General features: G+C 37.5%; 1 protein-coding gene across 19 annotated transcripts in view; it reads left to right on the forward strand.

Annotated features, from left to right (window-relative positions):
* Positions 1-24258, forward strand: part of ADD1 (adducin 1) — a 63267-nt gene that overhangs the window by 6936 nt on the left and 32073 nt on the right. For 18 of the 19 annotated variants that reach the window (XM_032108752.1, XM_032108757.1, XM_032108758.1 and 15 more), the window contains exon 2: positions 23887-24099. In XM_032108752.1, the coding sequence (XP_031964643.1) occupies positions 23905-24099 (195 nt within the window). In that variant the 5' untranslated portion in view covers positions 23887-23904. Of the gene's footprint in view, positions 1-1722; positions 1999-23886; positions 24100-24258 lie in introns of all 19 variants that reach the window. The other variant, XM_032108756.1, reaches the window with a different exon arrangement.

The following is a 24258-nucleotide window of genomic DNA, read 5'->3' on the forward strand; positions in this document are numbered from 1 at the left end:
CACAACTTGGAAGAAGGTAGTCTCTCAAACTGTCCTCTGGGCTGCCCAGCCACCAGAAAATAAAGAGCATTTTGGCAGCTGGTCAATGAAAGCCAGAAGTGGTGAACAGAAGGCTGGGAAACATGCTTAAAATCTGAATGTCAGCCAGGAAAGCTGGACTTAGGCAGTCTTGCAAATTATGAGGGCAGGCTTATTAATTGAACGTTCTGGCTGGTGGAAAAGTTGCCTAAGGCTTAGAGTCTTTATGGGTCAATATTTACCACTAAAGTGAGGAGACAACTCTCCACACCTCAAGCAAAGTATGCAATGTCAAAAATAAGCCTTTGTAGCTGCATTTGCCACTTCAACTGCAGGTTCAGTGGCTTTGGAATCCTATGTAATATGACTGGGTTAAAGCATGGAGATAGCTGCTCTCCCCAAAAGACAGACACTTCTATTTTTCTTGCTTTTTTCATCAGTCATTAATGTAAGTGTATGTATGTGTCCATTTTGTATTTAAGCATTTATTAAAACAGCTCCAAAATACAAAGAAAGTTAAAGATTGCACAATTTAAAAATGTGTGAGTAATTAGTTACTTAGGTTATCCTGGGTTTGTTTTTCAGAATATGACTTTTTTAAAGAGCTTAAGCTTATTTCTACATTCCTTGATTTTTGGGGCGTTACGTCATTACTGTGCTCGCATATGTTGTTGAAATATGTTAGTTCTGTACCAACTGTATTTTCAGTAATTCATTACAGCCTCAAGTCAAATCACTTTCAGTAGTGTAGGTACTCTGGTCACTTAACAAGAATGAGGCAGATTTCAAATGGCTCTTTTTCTTTGCAGACCTTTAATCAGAACTGGACACCTTCCTAAATAATTCTGTTATTAGTTACTGGTATGAAGACATGTTGTGATACCAAATATATATTTTACGGTAGAAGAAAAAGGTGAGGTAATTCAGTCTGGAATGTTGTAATTGCTACTTTGTTTCTTGTACTACAGTTTTTGCTTGTTTAATTTAGTCCTTAATTAGATGTGTTTATCATTAATGAATAGGATGAATTCAGTTAATTTGATTGAAACTCAAATCTAAATTTATTCTTTCAAGGATTTGATGATCTGAGAGAGTAATCTGGTAGTTTTCCCCTCCCTCCTCTCTGTTGCTATAGTAATCCTAAATTTGAACCTTGTTTCTGCAGACCTTTTTTTTCCCCCCTTCAAGTGAGTTTTGTAATAGCTGTGCAGTTTGTTCTCAAGCCAAAATATTGATAATACGGGTTTTCTTGTAGCTTTATTTTTTTTCATTTGGCTGTATCATTTGAGATGAAGTTGAAATTAAACAGCTTTAATTTGCCTTTTCTTTTTCTAGCTCTGGAGAGGCTTTGTGGCATTAATTTTTTTATTCATGTTTTAGACAAACATTGTTTAGGGAAAAACAAGAAAAAAAGGCTCAATTAAAGCAAAAAAAAAAAGACGTAAATGTGTCTGAGTGTCATGGAAAGCTGTGTGTAATTGTAATTGCAGAAGTGAACATTCAAATTGCAAAGTCCATAAGTAGTTTAGCATCCAAATGTTCTTGCAATTCCAGTTTTACAGCAGTGTTCAGGGCTTATTTGATGAGGTGCTTTCGGCTACTTCTGGCATGGCTGAACTTCTGATACAGCAATAAATGCAGGTAATTCTGGCAGCTGTATAAAATATTTATGCTCTTACTAAACTTTTTTTTTTTTTTTCCCAGATAGAAAAAAGTGGTGATACAAGATCTAACAGGGTTGATAGTCAATTGAAAAGGAGCATCAGGAGTAAGCAGAAAACCTGAATAAGACTCTTCACATGCCTTGTCAGGAAGCACGGGGATAATGAAATAAGACTAAAAATAATTCAGATACTTGTGAAAGACTACATGAAAGTTTGCCTTAATTTTCAGTGAAGACGTTTTGAACATATGCACATAAGTCATACTGAAGTGAGGTTATAAAAACTATTTCTATAAAGTCCAACTTGCATGGTGCAGGTTAGTGGAATTATGTGACATTTACTCTGCAATTTTGAAGTAGGTGACGTGTGTAATTAGAGCCTCAGTTTCAAGAATTGTTATTAAATGGCAAGGCAGAAGGGTATTGGATAGCTGGAGAACAATGTTAAGAGGAAAAGGTGATTTGGGATAGTAATTGCATCATTAGTGTGACCTTAATATACAGAGATTTGTTTAAATTTAGAAAGAAAAGCTGTTCCGTGTGGAGGTAAGATGAAAAGGGTATGAAGTGATAGAGCTCTTAACAGAGGAAGATTTGTCAGAGAAATCTAGCACCTCTTTTTTGTAAGATCCCTGACTTCTTGGAGAGGATACATGGTTAGAGCTGACCTCTTTAAACTTAAAAGTCATATAATGTGCAACATGATTCTCTATAAAAACTAGAGGGATGTTTTTTGTGACAATTGATTTTAAATGGTGACAGGATGTGTCAAGTATGGATAGAACTTGATGACTAGAGATGATGTGTTGAAACTATGTGAATAGTGGACTTTGTCAAGGATCAGTTTCAAGATTTAGTATTTTCGTTAAAATCATTTATCCATTCCTTCTTCTCATGCCAATCTCATGATTTTCATCAGATGTCAAGCAATGTCAGTACAAAAGAAGGTTTTGCACAGAACAAAGTTGAGACCTTAAGACATGACCAGTAGGAAAAGGAGTCGTATTAAATAGCATTAAAAGAATTGTAATACTTCAGGATGACAAACTGATCAAAGTTAGCAGTGAAGATCAGTATGAGGATAACAAGTACACTGTTGTTGCCGTGCTAGTATTTTTCTTTAAAGAAGTAAAGTGGTATTGACTCTTTCGGGTACTGGTGAAAGCTTATCTGAAATACTGGATATAATTCCTATCACCCACCCTCAAGTAAAAAGGACATTTGGACTAAAAGAGGTCCAGAGTCTGATTCCTGGAACTCAGAGAGTGTCTTGTTTGATCTGGGGAAGTATGGAAGAGGTAGCTCTTCATAAAAACAAGTGAAACAACACATGTGGGTAAAAAGAGCTTTTTATGCTTGAGGTATAAGAACAAATGGGTATAAACCATCCAAGAATAAACCTAATCTGGAAATTAGAAAAGATGGTTCCTAAGCAACGGAGGCATAGGAGTCTGCAACAGCCTTCCCTTAGGAGTAGTGGAATAAGGCTCTGTTTAAGATGGAGCTGGTTAGCTTATATAAGTGGGAGGGGGAGGGGATATAATGTAGTTTTCCACTCTGCCTTGGGATTTGAACTGCTTGACCCGGAATATCCGTTTGTTCCCATGATTCCTGTCTTTAGTTAAAGAGGATACAGTAACTTGACCAGATACTGCCCAGACACCAGTGGGTAGAGGGATGGTCTCTTTCTTGGACAAGTGCACCAGTTGCATTCTGAGGTATAGAAATGCTATCATTAGGAGGTATAGAATTACTATCAGGGGATAGTAATTGTTAGACAAGTAGGATGTTTTAAATATTGTTTAATGGAATATGCTACATTGTATTTTTTCTAGTGGCTATATGTTGAGTTTTGTCTTAAGAAACCCCATGTCAACGCAGCATAATTCAACAGGTTTCGTAATGAGTGCTGTATTGTTTTCTTCTCATTTGTCCTGTGGGGTTGAAGGAAGCTTCCCACAGCATGTGCACAGCTACGTCATTGTCTTCATATTTCTCTGAGAATTCTCCTTTGAGCTGCTTTAAAAAAACTCCCATTGGTGCAAACTGAAGGGTTGATGTGGTGAAAACACTCTACATCATGTTGCTGTGTGTTGCCCTGTTGTTCCTGTGTATTGTCCTAAGACACTATCCATCTAATAAAATTGGAATGTTATTTTTTAGGAAGCATTGTGCTTTTGATTGCACTGAGAGACAGTCCTATATCTCTGCCTTTTAGAAACTGGTGGTTTTGGAGGAGACTTGACAAAGAAAGGGGTTCTACTGTGTTCTCCCTGACAGAAGGACACTAATTGGCAAATTGAGAAATTAATGTTGCCAGAGGTTGCAATATTTTTCTAATTTATTCAATTGTCAAGACATGTTAAATCATGATTTAATTCCTGCTGAGGTACTTCAGACCCAGGAGGGAACTTGTAAACACTCATTTGTGCAATTGTTTCATTTATATCAGTAGCTTGTATTACTGGATGTGTTTTTATATGTGCAGAAATACAGTAACTACTTTGTATTTTTCTCTTCTCCATCTCTGTTACTTATTTGTTCTAAATGTTCATCTAGAAAGCTTCATTTTAGGAAGGAAGTTCAAGCATGGAAAGTAGTTAGGTTAGGACAGGTTGGAAATTTAATGATGTTTGAAAAGTTCCTTCCTGACTGTGCTTAATGTATTTTATTGACTTCCCTTCAGCTGTTAGTTGAATTTCCTGTTGATTTTTTGGTCCAAATAATTGCCAAAGTAGTGTCTAGCCCTCTCTGTGTGCTAAAATTATTTTTCTTAATTCAGAAATTTAACAGTATTTTAATGTTTTCAAAACTAATGTAGAAGACTAAGAACCAGATCTTATCCCTTTAAATTGCTGTATTCACACTTAATGATTAATATGAATGGTAAAGAATTCCATGTGTATAACATCAATGACTTAAATGGCAATTTGCACATGTTTAAGTGTTAGTGTTGGCTAAGTTACATCCCAAAATACAATTTTGGGAGAACAGTGATTGACAGTTAAATAATAGTTAATACTTTAGAGCTTGAGTAAGTGTTCATTGTTATGCAAATATTGACTAAATAGCATTTAACCTGTTTTATTATTTAGACATTCTGTCTTGTCATTTACTGTGGAACAGGTGTGGACTAGACAGAGTCTCGTGTGTTTAAAAAAAAAAAATCCAAAGTCTGAAACTGTTAGTCAGTAGTCTCCAGAGCATGGATAACTTAGCAGATGTCATCTTAAAACTCTTCTAATGAGGAGAATTTGTTTATGAATACTGGCATTTTGAAAGAATGTATTAATGTGTGTGCAGTAAGAAAACTGTACAAGGTGATTATATTCACTTTTTATTCTTAAAGTATGCTTTTCAATTAGACTGTATAGGATTTATCATGGTAACTGAAAAGGTGTCAGATTAAAATAAATGTTACTGCCTTGGAGTAATAGAAATAATTACTGGGAAGTCAAACAACTTTTTTCCTAATTCGCTTAATGCACATGACATTGGAAACGTAACAAGTTCCTGATTCTGGTGAACCGGGTAATATGTTAGTTAACTGATAATATATTATTAAACACCAGAGAGGAGAAAAAGCTTTCTGGCTGTATATTCATTTTTAGATTTTTATTTTTTCTTTTTGATTCTTTTGTCTGTCAAAATTGAAGCAGAGTATTGCTCAGTTGTCTTAAATTGAAATAATCTTTTACTTATTGTGTGGTCTAGAATAGCATTCCCTTCAGATGTGGCCTATCCTATAGCCAGTTCTGATAGGGATGCAGTTGATATTGGAATAATTTGTAATTTCAGCAGCATGTTCAGATCAGGCATTTTGGTCTCTTATTTAATGAGAGTCATGTCAACTTTTTTTTAGTATTGTGTCTTGTTAGCTGGTGCCACTTTTTTTTAAAGTAACTTTACTTAGAGGTAATTTTTTGTGTTGGCACTGTGCCTCACAAACACATAAAATCTTAACTGTTTTATAAAGTGAAGGTGCATGTTGATATGCAGTTTGATCTTTGGAGGATAAACTAGACAAATCTTATTTCCCTCTCTTCCCCCAAAAAAGTGTGTGTATATCCTTTCCAAGACTTGTTGGATTAGATCAGTGTCCCTGTGAAAAAATGTTAAGGTTTGTCTGGTGGGGAGGGTAGGGTCTGTAGCACTTGCACAGAACAGATTTTCAATAAGGAGACAGTGCAGTGATTGGACAATGGGCTGTTTGGCTTTTGTTACCATGAATTTCTTCCTAGGTTATGAAAGTTCTAGAAAATGGAAACAAGTTATATTTGAGGTAACAGCCTTGTGTAGCTTGCTTGAGACTTGGAGGAGAGCAGGGAACTTGAGGATGACATAGAGAACGTTCAGGGGTAAGGTTGGTAAGAGACTCATGAGTAAGAATTATTTAAACTACTGAGATACATTGCTATGTGTGTCATTGAATATCTTCATAAAACCATCTGAATTTTATCAATGTTGATAGAGGTTCAAGAGATTAAAGGGGAAAAAATGAAGTATTATCTGTTTGTTATCTGATAGATCTATGAAATTCTGTAGTGTCTGATACTAGCAGGAAATATAATAGTGGGCAAGTATGACAAAGGAGGTAAAGTGAAGGTTGGTTTAGTTTGGAGAAGACAGATGAGAGAAACTGAAGTAAACAGAAAAATACATTGATCCAGTAAGGTCAGAAACAGGTTTAAAAATCTGGATTACATTATACAGGAGATTTCTCTAAGATTTTTTTACGCAAACTATATTTACACACTTTAAAAAAAGTCACATTCTGTCTTAGCCCATGGGACTTTTTGCTATGAGGTATTATTACAGTCAAGAGTTTAGCACAGTGCAAAATAAGGTTATACATTTTTATATCAGTTTTGCCTGGAATGTTAGAACATATGTAACTTTTGTCATGATGTAAAGCATAAATCAATACATTGCTGCAAGTGTCTGTGTGTTATTCTGTTCTTAAAATTGCACATTGCCCGTAGTTAATCAGGGTATTTGGAGAGTTAAACCATTAGTATGTGTTTGACAGGTTTTGCCCCTTTAGACAAAGTTTTGACATTTACTTACAAAATCCCAAATGGTTTTGACTCTGACAGCTACAGAAAGTCTTTATATACAAAAAAGAACACTACAGAATCTCTTCCTAATGAAATCAGGGCAGTTGACTAAATAAGTGTCAGGCTTAATATTTGAACAGTAGAATTGCCAGGCTTGTTTTGGTTTAAAAAAAAAGAGAAAACTTTAAGATCTGAATCTACCAATTTCTAGCTTCAAAGTAGCTGAAGTTGAATGGGCAATGTAAATAACATATATCTTGTGTGGGGACTTCTGGGACAGATTTCATAGAATGTACTGAGTTTTGGATATACATAGAGAGGTAACTTAAAAATGGGATAGTAAATGTCATTAATCATGGGGTCCTATAGAATACATTTTTGTAAGATTTCTGTTGGATTTCATATGCTTTGTTAGATGCTTTGTTACTAAACAACTCTGACAAAGTGGGAGTTGCTTGGGGCCTAATATGCATTTAAGTATGTGGACATGTTAGATCCTATTGAAATCCCTTCAGGGCAGGAACTTATGTTGAAGAGATGTAGTGCAGGTTTGGATTGGTGGGGCTTGTTTACAAGTTCCCTCGCCTGCTCTGTCCAGCAGCTCCCAGCATGGCCACACAGGCAGATGTGTAGACTCAGCCTTGTGGCCAGCAGAGTGTGGGGATGGCTTCCCACAAGGAAGAGTGAAAATAATACTGTGCTCTGGAGAAAGCATGAAATACTTCGATTATATGGAAGAAAGACTTAAAGAGTAGATTTTTGTACATATGAAATACTACTGTCATAAAAACAAATACCACCGTTCAGCTTTAATGCAAGTGATTGTTTCCATTTGATACAGTTGTTTAGCTCATCTCCTTGGAGAGCTGCTTACCAATTCCTAAGGTTTTGTTGAGATCAGCTGGACTTCACGTGGGCAGAAACTGCTGGCCTGTATCCAGCTGCACGCTGTTTGGGAAATAGCTTTAAAAGCTGGGTTTAGAATTCTGGCTTTGAATGCTGCATACATGTCACGCTGCTTTGCAATTTTCGATGCCAGTGGCCTCTCAATGAACTTGAAAGAACTGCACATACATATTTTGGCAATAAAACAGTGGCAGTTGGGTTTCTAGAAAGAGTTCATTTTACAGCTTGAGTCAGGAATGAAAGTACCTAGTGCCATGTGAATTATTCAGGATCATTGTTTGACTCCCAACTGATTTGACACATCTGTGTATCCTTGATGTTCATTATTTTAACTTAAATTTTTGTTTCTGGAATTATAAGCCCCATGCTGGCTGGGTGTGATTTTTTTAGAACACAGTGGGGAAAAGTCTCTGGTCACTACTAGTCAGACATAAACAGGAGTACTGGTACTGTATTTTTAGAAGTTGTCTTGATATTTCTAGTGGTGAGGTTGAAGGATGAGAGTGCATCTTGTCTATGGATAGAGGAATTGTTGCTTGGATAGGGATCTGAATAAAAAACAATAAAAAAGTGATACTATAGTCAGTGGAGTTGTTTTTAGACAAACAATAACTAGACGTAGGTAGAAACACTGGTTTTTTTCTATTGATCTTCAAATGTTTGTCAACTAAAATAATCCCTGCCTAAAGATAGTCTTTGAAATGAACATTATCCATCCATAATCTGGAAGCAGGGTTATGTGTAGAATAGGGGCCTCTCGTGTTTTACATTAGGACTTGAATTCAATAAGTGCACAATGCCCAGAAGCACAATTTCAGTTTTGTTCTTTTGGGTTTAGTAATGGTTTTAAATTAGTTTTGTAGAACATTAAAGCCACGCAAAACTGTTGTGATCTTTGGATACTTTGGTGTGCATGTCTGTCTTTCGGTAATATTTTGGTATTGGTTAAAAAATAAAGAAATAGATCTAGTAGGAAGTGTGAGAATGGCTGCAATTCCTGAAATGTTGAAGTCCGGGCTGCTTGTGGTTCTGAAAGTGACTTCACTTGAAATGGCCACTAAACACTGCATTTGCGTGGTTTGCAGTGACTGGAGAAACCGGACTGTTGCTTTTCTCCCCAGATATAATTCTGAAACCCTGCAGAGCAGAGTAAATAACATCTTTTTGCCACTGTCAGGTGGAAACAATGAGAATCTGAGCTGAAAGAGAAAATCTGGGTTTGCATGATGTTAATTTATGCAGCCTTATTCAGTTGGGTAATACTTGCCTGACAAGGGAGACGGCACAGTCAGGAGGATGGTTTTCTCATGGTGTTTCATCTGTTACCATGTGGGTGTACACGACCTTTGAGGTTTACCCAGAAGTAGGAAACTGCATAATTTTGGGGTGGGGAGCACATTCACACTTGCTTGTGAAAAAGAAAAACATACATAAGCTGCTCCTAAAATAGAGTTCGTAGGGGTTTCTTGACATGCTATTTCCTAATACGGAAAGAAGAACAATCTAATGCAGGAAAATGAGTTCCAGTAACACTTCAATTCATAGTTGATGTATTTTAATCTGTAGATTAAAGTCATCAGGAACATTCTGAGAGATGGAAAAGAGAATGGTCTTGGCTTCGGGAGCTGTGCAATGACATGAACTTTGTCTTACTGTCATTTCTGAGACTTCTGTGAAGGTAGTGTTAATATCCTTGGTAAAGGGCATGTATTTTAAACACTCTCCAGAAATTTTTAGTGCACAGTGGATAAAAGATGGTGTAAACCACGGTCTTCCTAAAATTTTTCAGCTACCTGAAGGATTTACAAATACCCAATTAAGCACTATGTAAAGTAATTTATTTGAATTTGGATATGCCTTGGCTGTTAGCCATCTATTTGGAAATAGAATGACAATGCATATGTGAGGTTCACATTTCAAAGCTGTTTTTATGTGCAAGTGCAGTATAAAATTTCACATGGAAGGTTTATGTCAAGATTAATACTTAGGTTTGCATTCTCCAGAGATAGGTGTTTCCTCCTGCATACAGACATTTAAAACTCTCTCTGGTCCTACTGTGGTAAGAGAATAAATTGTGTCATAATTTGTGTCATTTTCTATCTCTCTCTCCCTCCCCCATCAAGACTGGGAAGTACTATAAAAGAACTGGGGGGGGGTGCCACTTAGAAAAGCCCAAGTGGAACGTGAAGGAGAAAGTAATGAAAAATTCAACATCTCTGCTGCCTTCATCTGCCTGATTCAAGCCTGCTTGAACTCTCTAGTCTTCATATTAAGCTTCTACCTTATTTATGTACTTTGATTCACTGTCTTCTTGCTTGAACTGGTAACACACCCATCCATAACATTTGTGCTGCTTATATATCAAAGTTGCTGGTTGCAGCAGAATGCGTGCATACTCTCTAATCATGGAGCGATTTCTGAGTTACTTGGATACTCTGCCAGAAAAAAATTACAGAATTCATGCATCTAGTAATGAATATTCAGGTTAGTTCCATCTCAAAAATCTCAACTAACAGGTCTCATAATAATGAAGGGTTTTTACTTGGGAGGCATGTGTTGTAGGTTCTCCAAAGTTATAGGTATATCAGTCATTAATTTGTCAAGAAACTTGAATTTCTCCTTCTGGCAGTTGCCAAGTGGTGGCACATTCTGGTACTTAGCCTCTTCATCCTTCTTTGTGTGCTCTCCTAATTTTTTGGAGCAGCTACACTGATTCTTTATAACTTTATTAACATTTCCTGAAAAACTTAAGGAAATTAATGTAATTCTTAAATTTGATCATGAGGGATTTACATAATTTTGAGTAGCAAAAAATGCTGCCAGAGTATACTTAAGATTTATGATGTCCTTGCCTAATAAACCTATCAACAGAATGTGATATTGTATAAAAAAGGACAGGTTTAGGCTACCTCTGATTCAAGTGAAAATTTCATCATGAAGTATAAGATCTTAAAAAAAAAAAGTCTTAAAAAAAAGAGTCAAATTCTCTGAAAACTAATTATCACTGTTGATGGACAGGCAAGTTACTTCTATTTTTTTCCAAGACTCTCTCTCAGAGCAGGACCAGAGAACAGCACAAGCAGAGTTAATGACTGTGATGCCTTACCATTACAAAATTAGCTATCGTTTAGTACAATCTAACTTTAGTGACACTGTTCCTTATTGTAACATGTAGAAAACATACCAATATTTTTCAGCCTAGAAAGCAAAACTGATTTGCTTATGCACTTTTTGTTTGCCCTTGCTTGAATAAGAATGTCTTGTCTCAAAATCAGGATGTGTATGAGTTTAAGTAAGAGCTGTTATTAAGGTTTAATAATTTATGGTGAATGAAGAAATTGGACTAGAATATTTAAATTTTGCAGTCCTTTTTTCAGAACTCTTCCATAAAACCCACGATCAGAGTAAAATGAAAAGCAGAATCTGTCAATTCATGTGCTTGAATTTTAGAATTTCAGTTTGTTAGTAGACTTTCTTGATGAAAAAAAACCCCAAAACTTCACTCTTTATTTATTGAACTCCAGTAAGTCTAGACTTGCATTTAGATGTCTTGTGGATAAAACCTGCATAGAGAATCTTTTCCTACTCACCTTTTTTAAACATTCTAGCTTTGGCTTCCTAACAGTAATAATAAATGGAAAATTTGTCATTTAGGTGTAGTCTTTTCCATATTAGAGGTGAGACAAACAAGCGGGGTCTTAGTGCCTTTGTTCCTATGTGTCCATAGGCAGTTCAGAGGGATTCTGGGCAAGCCACCTTCACTGCTACTGCTCTGTGGGGTTTATATACTCAGACTGTCAAGTGTGAGGGTGCCCTTCATGGTCTGTCAAAAGTTCTGTGGCTGATTTGAGCCCTTGGAATACAGTACTTGTAAATTTGCTCTAACGTTGTCAATGCAATTTTATTTAAATCTAAAATAACCTGGTTTGAGACTTTCATATCTGATCAGTTTATCCCAGGACATCTTCTGTTCCAGAGGGTGGTACCCAAATGAGTAAGTAAAAAAAAACCCAACCAAACCCATGAAATAGCTCTCCTGCTTGCATAAAGTGAAATCATAGCTTTAACAAGTCTAAGGCTGTTTTTTTACTATTTATATGTAGCTGAGGGGAAAAAGAGTCTAACTACTTTTTTCTCCCCTGTAAAAAATAAAGATACCAAATGTCACCCAGCTGCTCTGGAAGAAGTTATTGCTGCAGAATAGTTCAGAGGGTTAAATGACATTGTTCTGTTCATTGCCAACACGCTGCAGAAATCTCATGCCTTGCTATTCAATCTCCATGAAAATAACTGGATCCTGGCCAAAATGGGGCCACTTCAGCTATGCACTGCTGCATTCAGTTGATCCTTTATACATCATGATACTAGTATTTTAGATGTGAATGCTTAAAGTTACTGAAAAGTTTCTTGCATTTTTAAGGGACGTATCTGTTCCTTGAATGAGTTGAAAAATGAGTTTTAAGTTCTTCTGTCATTTGTAGGAACTTTTGTTAGTCACAGTGCTTTTTGAAAGGTTTGACAGTGGTGAGCATTAAAGTTATTTTACATTTTAAACATAAGTTTTTCAGGTTTTTTTATATCTGTGCATTGGGTATATGTGTGGGATCTGGTTTTTCCCCCAGACACTGATCTAGTATGACCTTTCTGAAAAACCCAACAGACATTTAAATAAAATTAGATTTTCACATCTTATTTTAGAATGTCCAGTCTCCTTTATTTAAAAGAAGGGGAGTGGTGGGTAATGCCATCAGAAAAATTTACTTGTAAAACCTTATGGGTAAAGTGAAGCAATGCTGCTGTGGTCATATTGCAGAGTGGAGGGGCCTTGTTCATTTTGCTGATCCTTGAGGTCGAAAGAAAATCTTGAGGAAAGGAGAAAGCTTTTCTTTGCCTCATCACTGCAGCTACAGCAGCATGTTTTAGACAATTTGAAACTGGTACTGTGTGCTGCATTCAGAGGAGCTCTGGAGTCTTCTGCCAAAGCAGCTTCTGAACTCCACAGTTCTCATGCAGTGCTGCAGCCTCCCCAGTGCTGTGGGGAAGAGCCTGTGCTGTGTCCTCTTCCTCTTGAACTGCTGTGTCAGAAGCACCCCCTAAGTTTACAGTGGACAAGGTAAAACCTTGCCCTCAATCACAGGTGCTGACTTAGTTCTCATTTCTGCCTAAAGCCACTGGTGCAACCACTGCACATCTCTCTGAAGCTGCTCTAATGTGAAGCAGCAGTAGACTGTTCTCTGGTAGGTGCAGATGGCTTTCCTTCTGGGGGCTATGTGGAGTACTCATATGGAAGTTGGGGACTTTTATGGCTTTAAGTGTGTTGTTTCCTAGGAAAACATGATTCCAAATGCGTGTATATGGAAATCATGGACATTTTCTTACCTGGTTAATTACATTGGCAAATTAAACATCTAATTTTGCTTCAGTGCATTGGTGACTCTTTCTTAAAGAAACTTACGTGTACATTTGCAGGCTTTTTTAACAAATTCAGTCTTGGAATTAGAAGCCTAGAAGCTTTTATGAGTTCATTTTAGGGCCAGTGTTCATTTTCAGGTCAGACGTGCTGATCAAGCTTTACTTCTTGGATAAAGCTGGGGCCCTGCCCTTGGAAAGCTGGTGATCTGATTTGACCTGTGTTCAAAAATCTCAGGGCAGTGGCTTATTGGTGTGTTTCGTGTGAGGCTTGGGAAGTGCGTATGGGTTCACAGAAACCTAAAAATAATCAGTATTTGGGTTAAACTTCTTTATTTGTATGATGGCAAAAATAAATATCCTCTTATTTTCTGGTACTGCTGCCACCATCCATGAATTTTAATAGTGTGAAAATATTTTAATTTTACATTGTCTTGGTTTCAGATATTTTTCTGCATAAGTAGAGGATGAAAGTGTAAATTAGTGACTTGACTCGCTTTTGTGCAGTACTGTTCAGTGTGTGTAGCTGAGTCTCTGTGACATCAATGGTGGATTTTATTGTCCCAAGTAAAGCGGGCTGCAAAAATACTTGGCACTGACGTTTTCTCTTCAACAAATTGTCAGTAAGGCACAGAGTGACAGTGTCTCCTGTGCAACCCTTTTTACTCTACAGTCTGTTAAACTTACTTTTAAGAAACATTAACCTGAGCAAGTCAGTTTCCATGGAGTAAACTGGTGAATGCATCAAAGAAGCTAGTCAGACCTCCTAAGGTATTTTGGAACTTCTGTAGGTTTTGTAGCTGAAATTTTTCTGGTAAGGTATGCCTGAATGATTCAGGAGTTTGCATTTTGTGCTACTGAAGATCATTAAAAAATAGTAAGATATCCTACCTGTTCTGACAGAAAATTTGTCCTGATAGCAAGCCCGATCAGTTTGGCCTGAGCATAGGAGAAGGATTAAGGAGGATTTTTGGTTCTGAGTCTGACATTCAGTCTCCAGCTGTCAGCAACCTACCAGCAGAGGAAGGTGCTATAAAAAAAAAAGGTGTTGGAAAACTGGAAATGCATTGGAAGCTGCAAGTAACATGAACATATTGTGCTTGTGGAACTTATTTTTCCCAAAGCCTGAGAAGGAAGGGCAGGTTCACAGATTTCAGAGCAGACTCTGATCTCAGTGCAGGTAGGTAGTAGAAGGTATTCTGAAAGTTGTATTAAAATGTGTGTTTTACAAAGGTTTTTAAAGCAAAGTTATTGACTCAGTATTGTGTATATGTGGTCAGGAAATTTCCATCTCTGTTCAAGGGCAAATGTCTGTTATTCACTCCCAAGTGTTAAAATGTCTCTTTACTTTTGTTAGCAGGACTGAAAGGCCCTGTCACCTCTGTGATCAGTTAATCTTCCTGGTTCACCAAATATGTCAAGCTACTGATCCTACAAGCTACACTTTTACTCTCCAGATCATTTTTGTAGCCCTTCCGTGAACTCTGATATTTCATGTCTATTATTGAAGCAGTTGAAATAATATTCTAGTAGTGTGTGGGGGGCTTTTTTTAAAGTTAGGGAAGGTTATTTTTCTACTTCTGTTTTTTATTTTATTTTACTATCACAGTAGAACACCCGGCCACAGCATAATCTTTGCAATTTTTGTGTAGTGATCTATGACATCTCCTAAATTTGCTTCTAATTTTGCCTTTTCAGCATTGAGTAATTCTGACATAGTTTTTGTCTCCATTTGTACTCCTTTGCATTAGCTGTGTTGTTTTGAGTTTTGTGATGCTACACTATCATTAAGTAAAAACCACAGAATCAAGAGACTTATCTTAATTGGGAATCAGATTTCTGAAATAAATCTTTAGGCAAATCAGCCTCAGTGGTATTTGGCAGTGTAATTATGAGGACTACTTTGGGGGGGCTCTTTAAGTTGAGGTTCAGTGTGCAGGTTTTAATCTCAGTGTTGGAGTAGCTTCATAAAATAAATTTATCTGAAAACCATGATACTGCCCTGAACTGTAGCACTGAAGCCCATATTTTTCACTGAACCGTAAAGAATTATTTCTGGGGCTAATAAACCCTGAAGCAGTGGAAAGGAGAAGTGTCTCTGCTGCCACAACCACCACTGGTGCTCCTTGATAAGAATCAGTGGAAAAATATATGATGAGTTTGCAGAATTCATACTTGCACACTGTGCCTGGAGAAATGGAAAAGACGCTGGTGAAATTCCTGTTTTGTCATTTGCATGCAAGTTTTGTGATACATTTGTGAAGCTCTTAAGAGTTTCAGCAGAAAAGCTTAAGGTGTCTGTGGTTTAAGATACTTATGTAGAGAGCTCCTTTGTATTTTATGAACATATGACATTTCGTTATGCTTTTTGTTATCACTTTCCCTAATCTTTCATGAGTTTAGGTACTGAATGCTTCCAGAAATGCTGTGTGGGAAGTGTATGGAACTAGGAGATTAAGTCACTGAGTCAAAGAAGTAAAACCAAGGTAATTTTGATGTTGAGGTAGTAAGTAGGTTTGAAACTGTTAGTTTTTCGCAAAATCTTTTGAGGCTAGAAATGGCAGTTCTGTTGTTTGTTGTTTAAACTACTTAGCAGGAAAACTGGAGAAGGAAAGGACTGGAAGAGGGGAAGGGAAGTTAAAAGGCTGGGAAGAAACCAGGGACCTTGTTAATAGGAGATATAAGTTAACCATTTGAAGGGGATTTTTTAAATCTTATTTTTAATTTTTAGATTTGGAACCCTTACCATTTTTAATTAGCTTGGAACGAGCTGTTAATTGGAAATTTGATCTTTCCATCATAAATTAATAAATCATATTAGGGTTTAACATGAAACAAAGTATCAATGGTGAGCATAGGCTGCAACTGTACCTTCCAGTGAGGGGAGGAATAGCACAATGTGCTCCCCCGTTCCTCCTCGTGCGTCATTCTCAGCTTCCTGCAGTGTCCAAGCTCAGGAATACGATGATTTTCCAGGTCAGGGAGGAGAGTTAAGTGATGACTGTTTCTAAAAGTTTGATACTTTTGGCCTTTAAAATCCTTTATTAAAGCAGGGAAAGTACCTCTCTATTTTAGCTTTTTTATGGTTTTTAGTGCTGGCTTTTCTCCCCTTTTGTTTGCAAGGACTGAATTTTGAATTCTGACCCATATATACTGAAACTTCTGCGGAATTTAGACAGCTATCTTTAACAAATATCTCAGCTGAATCTGCCCACCTAAATTCTGGCATAAATCTTAGGTGGGCTTATGCTAAATAGAATCACAGAACATACAACAGCCCTGGTTAAAAGGGATCTCAAAAGATCATCTAAACCAAACTGTTGTAGAAAAGGGAACCTAGATGAGATTATCCAACACCCTGCCCAGTTGTATCTTGAATAGCTCCAGTTGATGGGGTTCCACTATTTTCCTGGGGAGATCATTCTGGTGATTGTTCTCAGTGTAAAAAATGACTTTCCTATATCAAGATGAAACCTTTTCTGGTGCAAATTGCACCTGTTGCCCTTTGTCCTCTCCATTCGGCTCTTTGTGAAGAGAGATACTCCATCCATTTTGTAGCCAGCCTTTAAATACTGGAAAAGTGTGACAAAGTCCCTCCTGGGTGTTCTCTCCTTCAAGGAGAAAGGACCTAACTCCTTTAGGCTTCCTTCCCTCATAGAGTAGGTTCTACAGTCTTTGATCATCTTCATGGCTTTCATTTTGACCCTCTCCAGTCCGTCTGTTCCTTTTCTTGAACTGTGGAGACCACAACTGGACACAGGAGTACTCCAGGTGTGGCCTGACAAGCTCTTGGTAGTTTGGGATGGTCACGTTCTCATCTCTGCTAGTGGTGCTCCTGTGGGTGCACCCCAGCATCTGATTTGCCTTCATTGCTGCAGCAGCTTCACTGCTGGCTCCTGTTCAGCTTGTTGTCCACCAGGACCCCCAGGTTCCCCTCAGCAAAGGATCCCAGCCTGTGCCAGGCTCTTTGGTGCTGTCACTGCTGCAGGACCTTGCAGTTGTCTCTGTTAAACTCTGCGCTCTTCTTGCCAGCTCTCTCTTCCAGCCTGTCCCGGTCCTGTGAGATTGCTCATCCTTCTGACACATCCACCTCACCACCCAGTGTGGTGTCATCAGCAAACCTGGTGATGGTGCTCCCAGTCTTGTCATCCAGATTATTTGTGGTGATGTTGAAAAGTGTGGGTCCCGCCATCATTTTTGGGGGATCCCCCACTTGTGACAGGCTTCCAGACTGAGTTAAAGCCATTGACCTGCACCTTCTGAGTGCACCCTGTTGGGCCAGTTTCCTGCCCATTTTGCAGTCCAGCATCCAGTATCTTCCTGGTTTGTCCAGGAGAAGGCTGTGGGAAACAGTGTCAAATGCTTTGCTGAAGTTTGTTAAACAGTATCTGCTGCTCTCACTACTTTGACAGAAACTGTTATTTTGTTGCAGGTGCTCAGAAAGGTCTGGCACGATTTGTTTATTGTGAAACTGCTCCGGCTTTTTCCCAACCACCTGCTTCATTTGGCTTTGGGAAAGCGAGGCAGCAATTACATTGTTTTACAACCTGATACAGTTATATCATGGGGGCTTCTTAAATGTTCTCTTAACACAGCAGCTTAGCCTGGTTTTTTACCATGAGTTCACTCGCTTCCCACTGTGCTAGGCTTCTGATTTCAGTGTTTTAGAGAAGGTGAAAATAGGAAATAATTGCTTAAACAGTCAGTGGATTTCAAATAGAATTGGTCTATTTTGTTTTCTTGTTCTCTAACACAGTTTGCTTCTTGAACTATTGTCATAGGTACTAAAGCATGATATTACAAATATAAAATGCAATACTTTTGGCCATATAAACTTAGTGTTGGATTTTTCTAAATTTCAGAGTCCCATATTTAACTTGCATTATCTCTGTTAAAAAGCAAAATGAGGGTTCCTGCATTCAATATAAGATAAATAACTGTTCTTGTTCATGAAATAGTCTTTTTGAAAACAAAGAGCAGAGGAAATTCTGAAGATGCATAAGCTTGGGAACATTTGCTAAAAAATAATACAATTGTTCATGATATTGAGTACGTTGTCGAGTAAGTAGTACAGTCATGATTTACTTTCTTTGTTCTTTGACTTCCTAAGATAATGCCAGCTTTTCCTTTTAAAAGTTCAGTCGGAAACATTTGAAATGGCAAGAACAAATCCAGTGTCATCGGTGCCAAAATGCTGTCATTGAAAACTATGGAAATTGTAGTGCAAATCGTAAATAATTTCCCTATTGTAGTTATATTAATTTTTTAAGGAGAAAGTTTGGCAAATGTTATTCTAAAGTAAGGGAAAATCGGAAAAAGTACCAGAAGGTATCAGAATATTGAGTGAAGTGTTAGCAGTGCAACCTTTTAAATTTTTTTGCAGACACCAAGTGATAATGAAACCTTTTTTTCCTGTAGATAGATGTTCTGCTTCCATACTTCCCTGGTCATCTCCCCACCAACTTAATTTTCACTCTAACTCTATTTGCAGTGGCTCACTTACCTCTCAGGGTTTTTATCTGCCCCACCCCAGTGCTGCCTGACCCCATCCATCCCTTCCTCTTCCTCCCTCCTGTCACCTCGTGACTTCCCCATGAAGTAATTTAATCTCTGTAGCTTTCTGCATTCCCCCAACTCTTTCCTGGGCCATAAAATGACTGGTTTGCATTTTTTTCCCCTGTCCTATTGTGCTTGCATCCAAAACAGAGCTCACTTCCCTCCCCCTACCTGCACGCTGCCTGACCTGTCACTTGCATGAGATTTTTAGCTAACTTTTACTCCTCAAAGACTGCTGATTGCACAACAGGAAAGAAAGTGAGTTATTTTGCTTTTCTACCCCTTTGTCCTTTCCCAAGTAACTTCTTGTCAAATGTGTTTTCACCTCTGTTAGACATAGTGGCATAGTTCTGGTGTGAGTGGAGATAACTTGCTGCTAGAACTGTCAGAAAAAAATGGATACAAAACAAATTACTATATCATTGTCAGAATAGGTCTCAAAAGTGGCATATTCTGGAACTGAGTGCTCCTGATCTTTGGTGGTGGTGACTGGGAATGCAGCAGCTGAGAAGTTTGCTGTTCATTTAATTTGCAGATTTGGCACAAGGTCCCATACAGGTGTTCTGCTTGCATGTTATTTTGTACAAACTGTAAGCTATCAGGAAGAAAGCAGGTTTGGGGTGTTTGGTTTGTTTTGGTTTTTTTTTCTTCCTCTCTGAAATAACTTGCTTTTTTAAGGTTTTGATCAGATAATGCTCTGAAACTTAAACCCCAGATTGTAGTAGGTTTTTTTGCATGTGCTGTCTTGTGAAGAGGCACTGTATTTTGAACTTTCTAAAAAGTCTTTCGTGTTTCCTTGTCACAACCTTCTTCCTGCTTCTCAGAGTGTATTTTTATTCTGACTTGGTCTCAGCAGACTTAAAGCTGTGTTGATGTGGAGAGCTGTCCTCAGTCTTTTGGTGGGAGGGAGCCTTTAGCTCAAATTCCATTGACTGAAGTCCTAGTAAAAAACTATTTCCTCAGGGTGTGGAGCAGCAAAAAACAACCCATTACAACTTACCACAAAACAAAGCCAGCCTTTAAGTGATTGCAAAAGGTTTTTTTTTCCAAGGAATGTAGTTAGCTGGTCCCTGCTAGTGTACGTATTGTGAGGCATTTTAAATCCTTCCAATGTTCACATAATATTTGTTATGATGGTTTGGTTAGAAACACTGAACTTATAAGCTATCAAAGGCATAAGTACTTACATTTGTCCCAATTTCCATGCATCAAAATGAGTTTCATATTAAAGTTTTAAATACGTTTATTATCTACAATAAGATCCCAACCCAGATCAATTTTGGGGCTTTTAGTTATATAATTTTTCAGATTTCAGGGTGAGGTTTTTAGGTACCCTTAACTTATTGTAGATTCTTACTGAATATTATTCACTGTCTTACCTGTTTAAATTTCTTTGACTATATATGCATCATCTGAGTACTGAAGAATGCAAGTTGCTTGAAAAAAAATTAAGACTTTTCTTTGTGGATGTTAATGTGAAAAATTTTATGGTCTTTCTGTTCTAAAGCTTTATTCTTTTGTTTAAATTAAACTCTGTAGCACAACTCTGTGACATTCGTCTTAGGTGAATCCTTTAATGAAACTGTTGGGTTAGAAAAGAATGGGGAGGAAGGGGATTTTGAATAACAAAAGTAACCTGAAATACTAATAGCAATTTCAGAATGTTTTTTGTAAACAGTGCTCAGTACCTGTAAATGAGCTATAAATTTTATAAACCTGGTTTCCTAAAAGTATTTCACAACCAACCTGTTTATAGCAGTTTTGCACACACATCCGCATGCCCCGTGATAAATACGTTGTGCTGCGAGTTGGCTGCTGGCTCTCCTTTGATGTGCTGGTCCATTGACCACCACAGTGTTTATGTGTACATAGGTATTAGAAGAATGGATGTAATTGTTACTAAAAGGTGCTGTTTGGATTTTATCACATCTGTTTGTTTTCCTTTGCTCCCTGTAGTAATAGATCCTGTTCCCTCTGTCTATATTTGATATTAACTGCTTCTGGCAGAAGGTTTTTTTCTGTGCTCTTAACATTTTCCATCCATGGCTTTTTCAGTTAAGGGTGTGGCTTTTTCTGACACAGTTGTGTTAGAACAGGCTCTCACATAGAAACACTTATCGTGGCAGAAAGTCCTCTGGCATTACAGCTTATCTTACTGGGGGGCTGTAGTGCACTGTGTCAGAAAGAAACTGTCTATACTGAAGTGTTGTGGGTGTGAAGACAGGCGGTTTTGGGTTGGTTTTTTTGTTTGTTTGGTTTGGTTGGTTTGTTTGTTTGTTTGGGGTTTTTTGCTGCCTGGGCAGCCTGTTGTGATTTTCAGTGTGACCTTCCAGTTTACAGAACCACTGGCCATTCCCCGTGTGTGTTCAGCTTCACTGTTCAGATTCCTTTTATTTATTTATTGGTATTCATATTACTGAAGCTCTTACTGGAGAGTTCATCATGCCTTACTCCCAAAGAGTCTTTCAAGGAAATTAATAAATAAATTTCAGTGGCTTTGCAAAGTGTTGTCACGATGTCTGCTTCTAGTTCAAAAGTCAATCCCTTTAACATCAGTAGCTGACAGCCATTAAAGCAAACAATTATTATTACAGTTATGTTAAAACAATTAGTAGACCTTGCTGGGGGGATGCCATTAATTTTGGGTGTCTGCAAAACTGAGCTATGAAATAGATATTTAACCTTAGATATAAAATGATCTCTGAATGTTAAACATTGATTTTCATGTGAAATTATTGCCACTACATAGTGGTGAAGTAGTAATAGCTTCCCAAGACCTTCTTGAATGCCATCTTGTGCTTGAATGGAGGAGTAATGCAAATTTCACAAGACAGTGTGATCCCATTTTCATGTTCCCTTTGCAGGCTGTTAGGGACCAGCTTCTCTCCAATGTGAGTAGAAAAGAGTGAATAAATTATGTGTGTCATTCGTTTGGAAATACGTTTTGGTACTCTGAAAGTAAGATGGAATTAGTGTAAATAATTAAATGCAAAATTACGTTTGCAGATGTGAGTACAGTTTAAATACGATTGTGCATGCACATAAACAACATGACACTTAAACAGAGCCTGAACATCAAATGTCTCAGCAGGCAGGAGCAGGCTGTTGTCTACTGGTGGTAAGCTCAAACTTCTTCCTTTTCTTATGCTTTGCTTTTAAGTAAAGACACATTTGTGGCTGTTCTCTGCAGAGTACAGTATGAAGTCTGAACTACTTAAGTGGTTCCAGTTGTCTTCACTTGCTGTTGTGCTGTTTCTAAACTCCCAGATTTTTTTTGATAAGCAGAGGCTGCTGAAGTTCAGGCTTTGATTGGGCCAAATGAGCTGCTACTGTAAGAGAGTAAGGCACATGTTTGGGTCTGCAAACTGTTGTTTTTCAACAAAGCCCTGGACGCAGAGGCAGTAGTATGGCTGATAGAGCTCAGAAGGTTGTAAAAAGTGTTCACAGGCCTTCAAAAGTATTTTTGAGGAAGGAAGTGGCAGATGGTGCAGCCTAGAGGTTGTGAGGAGGAAAAGAACTTGGAAGGAGTGTATTAGACATCTGAAGCTGCCAAAGGAGAGGTCTACTTTGCTGTACCTTCACTTGCTTAAAATTTCCTAGGTCTAGTACCCTAAACTGTTTCCCTTGCGGATAAAAGCATTACTTCTTCTTGCTCCACCCTTTTTCTCCTTGGGTGAAGGAAAGCGAGCAATTTAAAAAATAAAGAAAACAATCAACCATGATGTTTAAAGTCTAAACTTTAAAATTAAATATTTGAAACACTGCAGAGGTGTCTTTGTGTGTTTATTTAGTAACTCAGTGGGTGGAAATCGTTGAGCATTTAAGTGCTAACATAGATTTTCATAGTAGTATCCTATTCTGCAGAGTCAAGGAAAAGACTGTTTTGCTCATGGTGTTCAACTGTCTCAGTTCAGTGGTTTGTTCATCCTGTTATAGGAAATGAGTTGAATTTTGAAACTTCTTTCCTAATGTAAGAATTAAAGAGGATGAAATCTGCTAATTCTGGAGTCTTGAAGTTGATAATTTTCTTCATTGCAATGATTTTGTTTAACATAATCTGCATTTCAAAATTTATGTAAACTTGCCTTTTCTGTGTGCATACACATCTGAAGTGGTTGTAGCTAATAAGCATGCAAATAAATTACTAAGCAAATTAAAACCAGTTTAAGATGAATCCCTAAGAAAAATCTAAAAATGGCAGAAGAATGGAGACGTATATAAGAACTTACTAATATAGATGTAGATGGTGAATAATTACTTAAGATATATACAGTCTTTTCTACTTAGTTGTAATTTGATATGTCAGATGACCAGGAATTGGAGGCTTGAATCTCAAAGTGTTGTGAGGGTGGCTTTATTGAACTGTCTTTTTAGTGGAAGGCTTCAAAATTCTTCTGAGAAGGATTTTGGAATGAGGGTTGTAATACTGTGCCCAGAAAACTGGGATAATGTTACACAAAGGAATTCTTGTGAGTGGAAGAAGGAGGTGCGTATGAGCAATACTGGCTGAGCTTTCAGCCTTTCTGGTAGATGCAGGCAGTTGCTGACTACAACATGTTAAACTGAAAGGAACCCTGATCAGGGAGTGGGGGCTGTGTGTGTCTGTGCTTTCCAGATTCCAAAAACCACATGCTAATGTAGTGATGTGCATGTTATTGCATGGACCTAAAATAAATGTGAAAAGCACACTTTGGGTTGCAAAGTCAGGATTTCTGAGTTTGTATCCAGAAATGTGTTGGCAGTCCAAGCATGTTTTGGTGAGGCTGATTCTTCGTATTAATGAACATGTGTAATATACTAATTTCAGTGATGATTTAATTTCTGATTTATGCAATATTCTTTTTCTTATGTCTGCTTTAGCTTTTTAAGAAAAAATGAAAAGGCAAAAGCCCCTAACCAATGAGTTTAGACCTCATGTCTGGAACTTCTGTAATTGTCTCTGAGAAGGTTTGAAGGACTTCCATGCTTCTAAATATCAGTCTGGCCAGACAACTTAAACAAATTAGTTTAAATGGGAGCTCTCATTTTAGTTTTGTGTTGCATGAACTTATGTAGCATATTAGACTTTTCACATATGCTAGCCTACTTTTCTGATCTTGTATATTAAGATCCTTTTTCCTACTCTAGAATATTGCTCTCCACTCGCACAAACAGGGTTTCTCATTTGGGAAGATGTGCTAATTTTAGATGGATTTGAACTATTACTTTGAAAGTAGAAACACATGAATATTTTCCTTGCTTGATTTGTTTATTCCTCTTCTCTGTCCTTCTTCACAGGTTCCTTAAAACTGTGCTATGAATGGTGATTCTGGTGTGGGGGTGGTGACTTCACCACCTCCAACAACAGCCCCTCATAAAGAGAGGTATTTTGATCGAGTTGATGAAAATAATCCAGAATATTTGAGAGAGAGAAATATGGCACCTGACCTTCGCCAGGATTTTAACATGATGGAACAGAAGAAGAGAGTCTCCATGATTCTTCAAAGCCCAGTAAGAAAAAAAAAATGCTTCATCTTTAAAGTGACAACTTTAATACCTTTATTTTTACTAGCAGTACAGTATTGGAGAATTTTGTGGTATCTTAGATCCATCTATTCTTTTTTCTTGTTGGCCTTTCCTTATTTTTTTCCTCATGCTATCTGTTTGAAT

Source organism: Corvus moneduloides, chromosome 5 (assembly GCF_009650955.1).
Source record: "Corvus moneduloides isolate bCorMon1 chromosome 5, bCorMon1.pri, whole genome shotgun sequence".
NCBI lineage: Eukaryota > Metazoa > Chordata > Aves > Passeriformes > Corvidae > Corvus > Corvus moneduloides.